This window comes from Syngnathus leptorhynchus, chromosome 16 (genome assembly GCF_054491065.1).
Source record: "Syngnathus leptorhynchus isolate UIUO chromosome 16, UIUO_Slep, whole genome shotgun sequence".
Classification (NCBI taxonomy): Eukaryota; Metazoa; Chordata; class Actinopteri; order Syngnathiformes; family Syngnathidae; genus Syngnathus; species Syngnathus leptorhynchus.
Window position 1 is genome coordinate 9058360 of NC_141210.1, and position 12407 is coordinate 9070766.

The following is a 12407-nucleotide window of genomic DNA, read 5'->3' on the forward strand; positions in this document are numbered from 1 at the left end:
TAAGTCGCGCCAGACTTTCTGATGATTTCAACTCTAACTGTGAAGCGGATGTGCTAACCAGAGCGCCACCGAGCCACCCTAAAATCATAATAATAATAATAATAACTAGAATTTGCCATTTCTGGAGAAATTGCGTGTGAAGGCGAAATGTTTGCCCCTCCGTGAGTCGTCACCTTATCGTGGTGGAGGGGTTTGCGTGCCCCTATGATCCTAGGAGCCATGTTGTCTAGGGCTTCATGCCCCTGGTAGGGTCACCCATGGCAGAAGGGTCCTAGGTGAGGGGCCAGACAAAGCACGGCTCAGAAGACCCCTTATGACGAGTACAATATATGGACCTAGTTTTCCCTCGCCCGGACGCGGGTCACCGGGGCCCCTCTCTGGAGCCAGGCCTGGAGGTGGGGCTCGAAGGCGGGGTCCGGTCGGGCATAGCCCGAAGAGAAAACGTGGGTGCCCCTTCCCATGGGCTCACCACCTGTGGGAGGGGCCAAAGGGGTCGGGTGCAAAGTGAGCTGGGCGGTGGTCCGATCCACGGCTGCAGAGGCTGGCTCTGGGGACATGGAATGTCACCTCTTTGGCTGGAAAGAAGCCCGAGCTGGTGTATGAGGCAGAAAAGTTCCGATTAGACATAGTCGGACTTGCCTCCACACATAGTTTGGGCTCTGGTACAAGCCCTCTCGAGAGGGGCTGGACTCTCTTCGACTCTGGAGTTGCCCACGGTGAGAGGCGTCGAGCAGGTGTTGGCATACTTATTGCCCCCCGGCTGGGCGCCTGCACATTGGGGTTCACCCCGGTGAGCGAGAGGGTAGCCTCCCTCCGCCTTCGGGTGCTGGGACAGGTCCTGACTGTTGTTTGTGTCTATGCACCGAACGGCAGCTCAGAGTACCCACCCTTCTTAGAGTCCCTGGAGGAAGTGCTGGAGAGTGCTCCTTCTGGGGACTCCATCGTTCTACTGGGTGACTTCAATGGTCACGTGGGCAATGACAGTGAGACCTGGAAGGGCGTGATTGGGAGGAACGGCCCACCGATCTGAACCCGAGCGGTGTTCTATTATTGGACTTCTGAGCTTGACACGGATTTTCTATAATGAACACCATGTTCAAGCATAAGGGTGTCCATGTGTGCACTTGGCACCAGGACACCCTAGGCCGCAGTTCGTTGATCGACTTTGTAGTCGTGTCATCGGATTTGCGGCCGCATGTTTTGGACACTCGGGTGAAGAGAGGGGCGGAGCTGTCGACTGATCACCACCGGGTGGTGGGTTGGCTCCGATGGTGGGGGAAGATGCCGGTCCGACCTGGCAGACCCAAACGGTCTGTGAGGGTCTGATGGGAACGTCTGGCAGAATCCCCTGTCAGGAAGAGCTTCAACTGCCACCTCCGGCAGAGCTTTTCCCACGTCCCGGGGGAGGCGGGGGACATTGAGTCCGAGTGGACCATGTTCCGCGCCTCCATTGTTGAGGCAGCGACCGGAGCTGTGGCCGTAAGGTTGTTGGTGCCTGTCGTGGCGCCAATCCCCGAACCCGCTGGTGGACACCAGCGGTAAGGGATGCCGTAAAGCTGAAGAAGGAGTCCTATAGGGCCGTTTTGGCCGGCGGGACTCCGGAGGCAGCTGACAGGTACCGGATGGACAAGCGGAACGCGGTTTCGGCGGTTGCTGAGGCAAAAACCCGGGCATGGGAGGAGTTTGTCGAGGCCATGGAGAATGACTTCCGGACGGCTTCGAGGAAATTCTGGTCCACCATCCGGCATCTCAGGAGGGGGAAGCAGTGCACGGTCAACACTGTTTACAGTGGAGATGGTGTGCTGCTGACCTCGACTCGGGATGTCGTGAGTCAGTGGGGGGAATACTTCGAAGACCTCCTCAATTCCACCGACACGCCTTCCATTGTGGAAGCAGGGCCTGAGGACTCTGAGGCAGACTCTCCAATCTCGGAGGTCGAAGTCACTGAGGTAGTTAAAAAACTCCTCGGTGGCAAGGCCCCGGGGGTGGATGGGATCCGCCCGGAGTTCTTAAAGGCTCTGGATGTTGTGGGGCTGTCATGGCTGACACGCCTCTACAGCATTGCGTGGACATCGGGGACGGTGCCTCTGGATTGGCAGACTGGGGTGGTGGTTCCCCTCTTTAAGAAGGGGGACCGGAGGGTGTGTTCCAATTACAGGGGAATCACACTCCTCAGCCTCCCTGGTAAGGTCTATTCAGGGGTGCTGGAGAGGAGGATCCGTCGCGAGGTTGAGCCTCGGATTCAGGAGGAGCAGTGTGACTTTCGTCCTGGCCGTGGAACAGTGGACCAGCTCTACACCCTCGGCAGGATACTCGAGGGTGCATGGGAGTTCGCCCAACCAGTCCACATGTGTTTTGTGGACTTGGAGAAGGCGTTCGACCGTGTCCCTCGGGAGGTTCTCTGGAGGGTGCTTCGGGAGTACGGGGTGCCGAGCCAACTGATAAGGGCGGTTCTGTCCCTGTATCACCGATGCCAGAGTTTGGTCCACATTTCCAGCAGTAAGTCGGATTCGTTCCCAGTGAGGGTTGGACTCCGCCTTTGTCACCGATTCTGTTAATAATTTTTATGGACAGAATTTCTAGGCGCAGCCGAGGCGTTGAGGGGGTCCGGTTTGGGGACCTCAGCATCGCGTCACTGCTTTTTGCAGATGACGTGGTGCTGTTGGCTTCTTCAGTCCATGATCTCCAGCTCTCACTGGAGCGGTTCGCAGCCGAGTGTGAAGCGGTCGGGATGAGGGTCAGCACCTCCAAATCCGAGTCCATGGTCCTCGGTCGGAAAAGGGTGGAATGCCCTCTCCGGATTGGGGATGAGATCCTGCCCCAAGTGGAGGAGTTCAAGTATCTTGGGGTCTTGTTCACGAGTGAGGGCAGGATGGAGCGCGAGATCGACAGGCGGATCGGTGCAGCGTCGGCAGTAATGCGGACTCTGTACCGGTCCGTCGTGGTGAAGAGAGAGCTGAGCCAAATGGCAAAGCTCTCGATTTACCGGTCGATCTATGCTCCTACCCTCACCTATGGTCACGAGCTATGGGTCGTGACCGAAAGAACGAGATCCAGGATACAAGCGGCTGAAATGAGTTTCCTCCGCAGGGTGTTTGGGCTCTCCCTTAGAGATAGGGTGAGAAGCTCGGTCATCCGGGAGAGACTCGGAGTAGAGCCGCTGCTCCACCAGGTTGAGAGGAGCCAGATGAGGTGGCTCGGGCATCTCATTAGGATGCCTCCTGGACGCCTCCCTGGGGAGGTGTTCCGGGCATGTCCCACCGGTAGGAGACTCCGGGGACGACCCAGGACGCGCTGGAGAGACTACGTCTCTCGGCTGGCCTGGGAACGCCTTGGGATCCCCTGGGATGAGCTGGAGGAAGTGGCTGGGGAGAGGGAGGTGTGGGAGTCCCTCCTAAAGCTGCTGCCCCCGCGACCCGACCCCGGATAAGCGGAAGAAGATGAAGGTGAAGGTGAAGTATATATGCATACACGTTATTTAAAACCTCCATCCATTTTCTGAACCGCTTAGTCCCCACGGGGGTCGCGGGCATGCTGGAGCCTATCCCAGCCGTCATCGGGCAGTAGGCGGGGGACACCCTGAACTGGTTGCCAACCAATCGCAGGGCACACACAGAGACGAACAACCATTCGCACTCGCACTCACACCTAGGGACAATTTGGAGTGCTCAATCGGCCTATCAAGCATGTTTTTGGGATGTGGGAGGAAACCGGAGTGCCCGGAGAAAACCCACGCGGACACGGGGAGAACATGCAAACTCCACACAGGGAGGGCCGGAGGTGGAATCGAACCCGCACCCTCCTAACTGTGAGGCGGACGTGCGCCACCGAGCCGCATTTAAAACCTACTATAAGTAAATCGTAAATCTACATTCTTGCTTACATAGTTCACGCTAGGAGACGCAACCCTTTCACTGACTGATCCGTTGATGCACGGGAAGTCAGTTCACCCATTGACTCTTTTGCGAAGGGGAAAGTCAGGATTCGTTCCCTCACTGATCCGTTCTCACGATGAACTAGAAATATGAATCACTCACTCACAGATTCATTCACTCACAGATTCGTTCGCTCACAAATTTGTTCACCCACAGATTCCTTCGTTGGTGAAAGGGAAATGCAATTCACGACTCGTTCGTGAACGGGAAGTTACGTCATTTTCTTCTTCGTTTTGTTTTACGGCGAGGTGGCACTAGCTTCAATAGGCATTACCGACACCTACTGGTTGAAGTCATATGAACTGAAAAATGAACGAATCCCTTTAGGAAGTGATTCGTTCACTCTCGTTCACTGAAAAGATTCGTTCTTCTGGACGACTCGTTCACTCACGAGCCAACACTAGTGCGTTCTACTTTACAAAAGGCAAATGTGAAGGGTCAAACATGGCAACTCTCTCCCACTGTCTTCTCGTAGCATATTTATGTGGGTGTTACACAAGCGCACACGTATGACGCGGGCACTTCTCTGCAAGTTGTGATTCCTCAGGGTGAGGAGCAAGAATTCTCTAGCACGGGGCGTCTTTTTTTTTTGCCTGAGAGAGCCTCCACTCTTTGACAACAGTGATGACAAAAGAAAAGCACTCCGAGTGGAGCACGCCACGTCAAAGAAACTCAATGCCGGCTGCACTTGAGGTCGCAAGCAAAGACGACATCGGTTGTACTTTGGGAAGGATGCCTCGGAGGAGGCCTTACATAAGGTCGTTGTTGTCTTCACGCGGGTCGCGGGCGTGCCTGAGCCCATCCCAGCCGGCTTGAGGCGGTAGACGGGGGACACCCCGAAGCGGTCGCGAACCGATCGCTCCACGATCATAGTCGAGAATGCGGCAGCCAATACGATGAGTCACCGAGTTGCTATGGCAGAAATGGACGCTGGATTAGGATTTTAGTCGGTTTTGTGTTTGGAGTTTTTGCTTGCTGTTGCTGTTAAGATTAAGCTTGGCTTTTTTTTAACAAAAGTCGGTGTTGCCATTGCTTCAGGATTCGACTTTGTTTTTGCTAGTTGTTTTGCTATAGAGCAGTGTTTCCCAACCACTGTGGCGCGGCACACTGGTGTGCCGTGAGAGATGTTCAGCTGTACCATGGGAAATTGTCCAATATTATTTTCGGAGCGCATTGTAAACAGGATCACCAAACCACTGGTCAGTTAGCGCAAGGCCTGGTCAGCCACTTGCTAATCGTGCAAGTGTGGCAAATCGGAGAATCTTGAGATTTCATGTTGTGTCGGTCTGATTGTATTGCATCGGCACATATTCAGTTTATGTGTGTTAGTTTTTGCTAACAGTGACACAATAACGGATGTGGTGCGTTTGAGGTCCGATGGATATCAGAGCATGCAGTTCAACCGGAGAACCTGGATTGTTAATTTTTCACCAACATAAAATACACAGTCAAGTCGAGACACCTCGACTGTAATAGCCACTCAGCTGCTGTCAGAACATCAGAGCGTCTTTAAAAGTGACTTTGTTCCTATTGTCGCTATTTATAGAACTAGTCTAAAACAGTGAACTACCGTATTGGCCCGAATATTAGACGGCCCCGATTATAAGACAATCCCCTCTTTTTCAAGACTCAGGTTTGAAAAAAGACTTTTTGAACACCAAATTTAATTTTATAGAGAAAATAATTACATCTGAAACAAATGTTTATAACAATATATTCGAGAGAAAAAGCACGTTATTTTGCCTCATTCAAATGATGCAAAAACTGTCTATCAGATCTTAATATCTGAACATTTAAATATGTAAACTAAAGTGCAATCACATTTGTAAATGAATGGCTTCTGGTTTTTGAAATGTAAATAAACCAATCTACTGTGATATAACAACAAAATTGCAATAACTGCATTAACCATCAAAGTGAAGTCTAACTCTAGTCTTGAAACAATCTGAATAAGGAAAAACATTGCATTAAAATAATGCAAACTGTGCTATTGTTGGGGAGCCTGAGGGCTGTATAGGGCGTTGGCTCGGATGGTTATGCTCTTTTCGCCCCCGGGTGTCGGTCAGAACCAGGAGGGAAGACGGGGTTCAGTTTTGATTGCTTTACTGAATTATTGGGAGTAAATAAAAAAATAAAAAAATAGATAGATAGATAGATAGATAGATAGATAGATAGATAGATAGATAGATAGATAGATAGATAGATAGATAGATAGATAGATAGATAGATAGATAGATAGATAGATAGATAGATAGATAGATAGATAGATAGATAGATAGATAGATAGATAGATAGATAGATAGATAGATAGATAGATAGAGCTGTCAGTTAAACAGCGCGCACACAAAGCAAACCGTGATCGGACAAACGGCACAACAGTGAACAGTAGTAACAATGAAATGTATACACTCACTGTGTCACTGTCAGTCGATACCAGCAACCTTTAACTTACAGCTGCGCACAAGTGAAAATGGGTATAATAATAATAAGACGATCTCCACTTTTTCAATCTTATTTCAATGCATAAAACCTCGTCTTGTATTCGGGCCAATACGGTGTCACGAGTCATCCCCGGTTGCTGTATTGTGTCTTTATGTTACCATGGTTTCTGTTCGCGTTGCCCTGCCCCTCCAGTGTTACCCAATCAATGTAACCACAGTCACCTGCCTCTTGTTACGTGTATTGTATTTAAGTCCTGTCTGCCCCTCACACCCCTGTCGGATCATTGATTTCTTTTTGGTTCCTGTCTTTGTCAAGAATGTTTCGGTTAGCCAGTCTGTTGGTTGGTCATTTAAGTTATGTTAGTTTGGCAGTTCCTGTTTGTCTGTTGCCCCTTGTCTGTTCCCCCTCATCTTCCCTTCCAACTCCCTCTTTCCTCAATAAATCCTGGTCCAAGCTGCATTTGGTCACCCTGCTCCATTCCGATCCGTGACATACGGTAAATCATGTTGATTCTTTTGGATTTTAATCACTATCATTTTCAATAGTTTATTCCTTACACCGTCTAAAACCTTTTTTAAAAAAACTGCCACTTTTATTTACTAAAAAGAAATACAATTTGAAAATTATTTAGTATTTATTTTCTTCATTTGACCATACATACATAGGGATAAGACTGTACATCTTTCGTTGTAATATAACTGATTTTAATGTAGAAGCTGGTGTAACACTTGACAGATGTCTGTTGGTGGTGTGCTTTGAGATTTTTTCCCAATGAAATGGTGTGCCGTTAATGAAAAAAGGTTGGGAAACACTGCTATAGAGCGCCACTGTCATTGGGAGACTGATGACGATGGGACCCCATCGATTTCCATCACGACTGTCCTCCGCTTGTGGATACGACCAGAGCACAAAGGCTGCCTCCGTTGTCTCCGGCAGCATGGTAACGAGGCGCACTTAAACCTTTGCCTGCAAGCATCCGTAGTGGGGACAGGTGCGGAAATGGGCTCAGCCCCAATTCCCTCTGTGCTCCACAGGAGCGTTTGCAACTTTTGCTTTCGTCTCAGGTGGATTAACGTCACAGATCCTAAAGTCTGATCCCAAAGGCAGAAAAATAATCCCAAAGACGCAATTGGGCATCTGCTACGTTCAGAGGAGATTCACTCAGCTTGGCTCGGCGCCGTCGGATGATTAGGTCACGCCTGGTGCTGGCTCAATGTCGCCACTGATTGGATCCACTAATCTCCTTCAATCTAAAATGTGACTGCTGCGTTCTTGTGTCCCAGTCTGGCTAGCCGGTGTGCTGCTCGCTAATTTAAAGAGTCGCGCGCTCCATGAGCAGGCTTAGAGCTTTTTTCCATCATGAGGCGTATGAGGCGTAGCTTGCTGGCAAAATTTGACGGGATGAAGAAAAAATTTATTTTGTCCAAATTTGTCAATGACTTTCAGTTTGGGCACCTCACATTTGGTTCCTGTTCTACTCCGCAGGCCGGGTCGGGCTTGGGTGAGCCGGTTGAAGCTCTGGATCCATTCTGACCAGGCGCTGGCCACGCCCTGAAAGCGCAACAGAAAGCTTTGAACAGGTTAGCTTAAACTTTTGTTCTCATCAAGCAGACGTGTGTTGAGAACTGGTCTTGATGCTCCCCCTATCAACCAAAGACTCACCAAGACTTGGGCGGAGTGTACGCGTAAGGGAGTGCAGGCAGTATATAGAGCGGAGCTGAGTGGCACTTTGATTGGCTTATGTGGAAAAAGCCCAGAGGCGCATGCATGTGTAGAACAAAATCAAATGCGCATCGATCGGGCTCTGTCTCGGGGCGCGCGTGGAAATGAACCAAATTTGCATGCCCTCCGTGTGGCGTAATGCACATCCATTGATTGTATTCATCCATTGATTGCCTCTTACGCAATGGCGCATTGCTCTGAGAAAACACTGCGGTCACTTTCAACGTGTTTTATTGCAAAGCCAAGGGACAAAACTGCTTTGAACGACCGTGGGGCAGAATGGATAAAGTGCATGCTTTTTTTCAGGCCAGGCGGCACTAAGAGGCAGGGGGGGAAAGTGGAACACAAAGGAATGCTAGCGCCGTGAGTCTTTCAGTCAGTTGACGTGGCTTCAATCCAAACATTAAAGTTAAAGTCCCAATGATCGTCACACACACATCTGGGTGTGGTGAAATGTGTCCTCTGCATTTAACCCATCCCGTGAGATTTTGATCCATCCCCTGGGGGAGAGGGAAGCAGTGAGCAGCAACAGTGCCGGGAATCATTTTGGTGATCTAACCCCCCAATTCCAACCCTTGATGCTGAGTGTCAAGCAGGGAGGCAATGAGTCCCATTTTTATAATCTTTGGTATGCCCGGCTGGGGTTTGAACCCACAACCTTCCAGTCTCAGGGCGGACACTCTACCACTAGGCCACTGAGCTCGGGGTGGGGTAGCCACTGATGACTATGTGCAAAAGGGTGCCGTGGCCGAATGCTGTAGCCGCACAGACGGTCGGCCTGGCATGTCCTGGGCAGTTGGAGCAAGTTTGGTCAAAGTTCTTCCATGGCATTTTTGAAAGTATGACAAGCTTCGAGGAAACGCTCAACTGCTGGCGATGCGCAACGATCGCTGCTAGTTCCAATGTCGTTGCGTGGTGACAATGACGTCACAAAGGCGCGCTGCTAGAAAGCCACAGCGTGTTTGAAGAAAGACTCAACTTTACCGCCATGCTTCGGAGACGGGGAGCTTTGTAAGGGTTGTCGGTTGCCATCTCCAAACGGGGTGCTATTAAAGTTGCGATTCAGCTGTCAGAGGTCTCGATTCCAAAGAGCGCAGACTGCCTGGGCCGACACCGATGTCTCGGCACGGGGCGTTGTGGCGCGGAGCGTTGTAGCACGTGGCGCCATCCTCCACCACCTCCATCTTTTCCAGAGCCACCTCGTTCTCATAGCAAAAGGAGTGGGCGGGGCCAGAGACACGGCGTGTCTTCTTAGCGAGCTCTTTGGCGCTGCACTGCGGCGTGCCGGACACCTCGTAGGTTTTGTCAAAGCGCGAGTAGTCCACCTTGTAGCGGTTGTGGTCTTGGAAGAGCACCGGCTCGAAGCGGTGGCCCCAGCGTATTTCGCTGGCCACATAGGAGCTGCGGCACTGTGTGGTCATGGCCGTGGCCTCCACCATGCCCTCCAAGATGACCACGATCTCAAACTGGGACGTCTCCAGCTCCTGCTTGCTCATCTCGTAGAAGGGGCTGTCCTCGTTGATTTGATGAACAATGGTGATGGGGGACACTAGGAAGATTCTGTCCACGCCGCTGTCGAAGCCCACGTCCACGTCGGCCTGGTCGAGCGGGATGAACTCTCCCTCAGCCGTTGTGCGCGACTTGAGCAGCTGCGCCCTGACATGAGCCTCCACCAGGTGGCTTTTCCTCAGGTTGCCCACGCGCCACATGAGGCACAGCTTGCCGTCCCTCATGGCCACGGCGGCGTGGTGGCTGAACACCAGTGTCTGGTTGCGTTTTTTGGGTTTGGCCATCTTGGCCATGACGGCGCCGATGACAAAGGCATCCACCAGGCATCCCACGATGCTTTGCAGGACCACCGTTAACACGGCCGCCGGGCAGTCCTCCGTCACGTAGCGGTAGCCATAGCCGATGGTGGTCTGTGTCTCCACGGAGAACAAGAAAGCGGCCATGAAGCTGTCCACGTTGGACACGCACGTCTGTGTCTCGGCCTCCAGGTCGCCGTGGGAGAGCGCTAGCAACCAGAAGACTAGGCCGAAGAGCAACCACGAGAGCAGGAAGGAAAGGCAGAAGATGAGCAGCATCCAACGCCAGCGGATGTCCACGCAGGTGGTGAAGATGTCCGCCAGGTAGCGTTGGCCCTGCTCGCTCATGTTGACAAAGTGCACGTTGCAGTGGCCGTCCTTGCGTACAAAGCGGCTCTGCCGCCGACACGCGCCCTTGTTACCGTAGCCGTTCGGCGCTGCGCCGTCGGTCGGCCTGGCGCCGTCCTCCTCCTCGGACACCATGCTGTAGCGGTGGCTTCGCACACTTCCCATCCTCTCTGCCGCCTCTGCTGTGGAAAACAGTCCCAGTGTTGGCCGGAGAAACGCTGCTTGACAATGGCGGATCCGTGAGATCCCTGACGAGGGCGGTTCACTCCTCCGCTAGAGTCCTCATCGGCGGAGCGGGCTGTGGAAAGAAGAACGAGGCTGAGGCACACTTTGAAAGTCATTGGCAGGACCCAAAGATGCTTGCTGGTGTGTTATCACCTCCGACCTAAATAATGCAGCGCCAACTTGGGCTGCAAGACGGCATCAAGCAGCGGCCCTTGTGCTGCAGGAAAACGCAGTTGCGGTGCCTTTTTCCATGCATGGGGCGCACTGGTACTCGGAGAGTTGATCCTTTGCGCTTTGCAAGTCTCTCTTTTTTTTAAAACTCAGCAAGATTTAGAATTTTTAGTCTAAAAGAATCAAAGCTGTCTGTGACTCCAAAGTGTGTTGTGTTTGTCAAGCAGCTTTTATTTTCACATTCAAGCCATATGTCTGCTTGTAAGAAATGAGATACAATTGAATGGACGCATGTGACTTTCTTTCTGAGCAGAATCCCTTTTTGGTGCTCGTGCCCTATTCCGTCACTGAGTGACCAAACCCGCAAAAGCTTCAACGCTCAGAGGTCGAGGCTGCTACATGGAAACTGCTTACATAAAAGTGGCACTTTTTAGATGGGGAGGGGGGTCCACAAATCAATAGAGATAGGTTGTCGCGCTCATGAAAATATAACCTTTAATTAATTACAAAGTTCTCCCCCCTTAGCAGTTTACCCCTTTTACACGGTTGTTCTTCTAAAATGAGCAAATAGATGGCATGCATGACTCTGATTTTTTTATTTTAAGTGATAATATCAGTGTTAGCAATATTATTTGATTAAAATTCCTTGGGATACATTCGTCTTGTGCTCACCTGCTGGCCATTGCAGAGCAAAAGTGCTGTTTCCTGAATTGTTTGTGTTCCATAAATGCAACACACGCGCTCTTGTTTGGTTTGGTTCTGACTGGCTGCTCCGCTGTTATTTTTGCCCTCGCCGAGGCTGCTGCCCGCTGCACCAAATTGTCCCATAACCGTTGAAACTGAGAGGATCGTTTGTGCTTCTCTCAAATATCCAAGCTGATTAAAAGGGACACGCGGCGGCGCGCGCGCACCTCCGCGTGCGCACGACCTACACTGCTGGCCAATAGGACCGCGGAGCGACTTTTTTATGCTCAGCTAACCAAAGCGTGATGCTTGCTTCTTGGAGTCATCGAAATGTTCAGGGTGCAAAAGTGCCAGAATGAAGTGACTGGCTATTTATGAGACTTGGTCTGAATGTCTTGCTTAATTGTCATTCCACTGATTACATGTTTTTTACGTTTGACGCTTGTTGCTAGTAGGATTCATATTATATTTATGATCTTAGCAATGTGATATTTCAGCATATTTTATCAAAAATATGTATTTGTTGCAGTAATATTAGCTTTTTGTTTCATCTGTTTTATAAACATACGGATGACGAATAAATAAATAAATTGAGAGCTTTGACAATGACAGCATTTAAAAATAATGACCACTGTAAAAAAAAAAACACTACAACTAAAAAAATGTTTTTTGTGGCCACAAGATGACAGTATTTGTATCACGGGCAGGACTGGAGCAGGAAGAAAGACTTACAGAACACAATAATCCAACAGGGTTGTAACACGCAGACAAGACAAGTACACGACAGGTAACGAGAGGCAGATGACGGTGATTACATTGAGTATGGGCAGACACAGGAGGGGATGGGCCAGTGTACAGAGACACGGACAGAAACCTTGACAACATAGACACATAATAGAACGACCAGAGACGAGTCGTGACAGTTTGAGTTGCCGCAGAGCTTTCCATTGACCTGTTCTCTAAAATGGTGTTGTGAGTGGACGTGAACAGGAAAAAACAAGCGTCGCATTTAAAAACTTTATTTTGAACATCCTAAAGCCGTCAAGGCATAAATAAATCTCCGAAGCTCCGTAGA

At 50.5% G+C, this 12407-nt stretch overlaps 1 protein-coding gene across 1 annotated transcript; it reads right to left on the reverse strand.

Moving 5' to 3' along the window:
- Positions 1–9122: 9122 nt before the first annotated feature.
- LOC147044760 (inward rectifier potassium channel 2-like) lies at positions 9123–11364 on the reverse strand. Its single transcript, XM_085933553.1, has 2 exons — positions 11321–11364; positions 9123–10550 (listed from the first exon to the last, which is right to left on the reverse strand). Exon 2 carries the CDS (start codon positions 10415–10417, stop codon positions 9149–9151), a length of 1269 nt encoding a protein of 422 aa, XP_085789679.1. The 5' UTR covers positions 10418–10550; positions 11321–11364; the 3' UTR covers positions 9123–9148.
- Between the last annotated feature and the right edge of the window lie 1043 nt (positions 11365–12407).

Coding starts and splice junctions, on each gene's coding strand:
- LOC147044760 (XM_085933553.1), bottom strand. CDS start 10,417: ATGGGAAGTGTGCGAAGCCACCGCTACAGCATGGTGTCCGAGGAGGAG.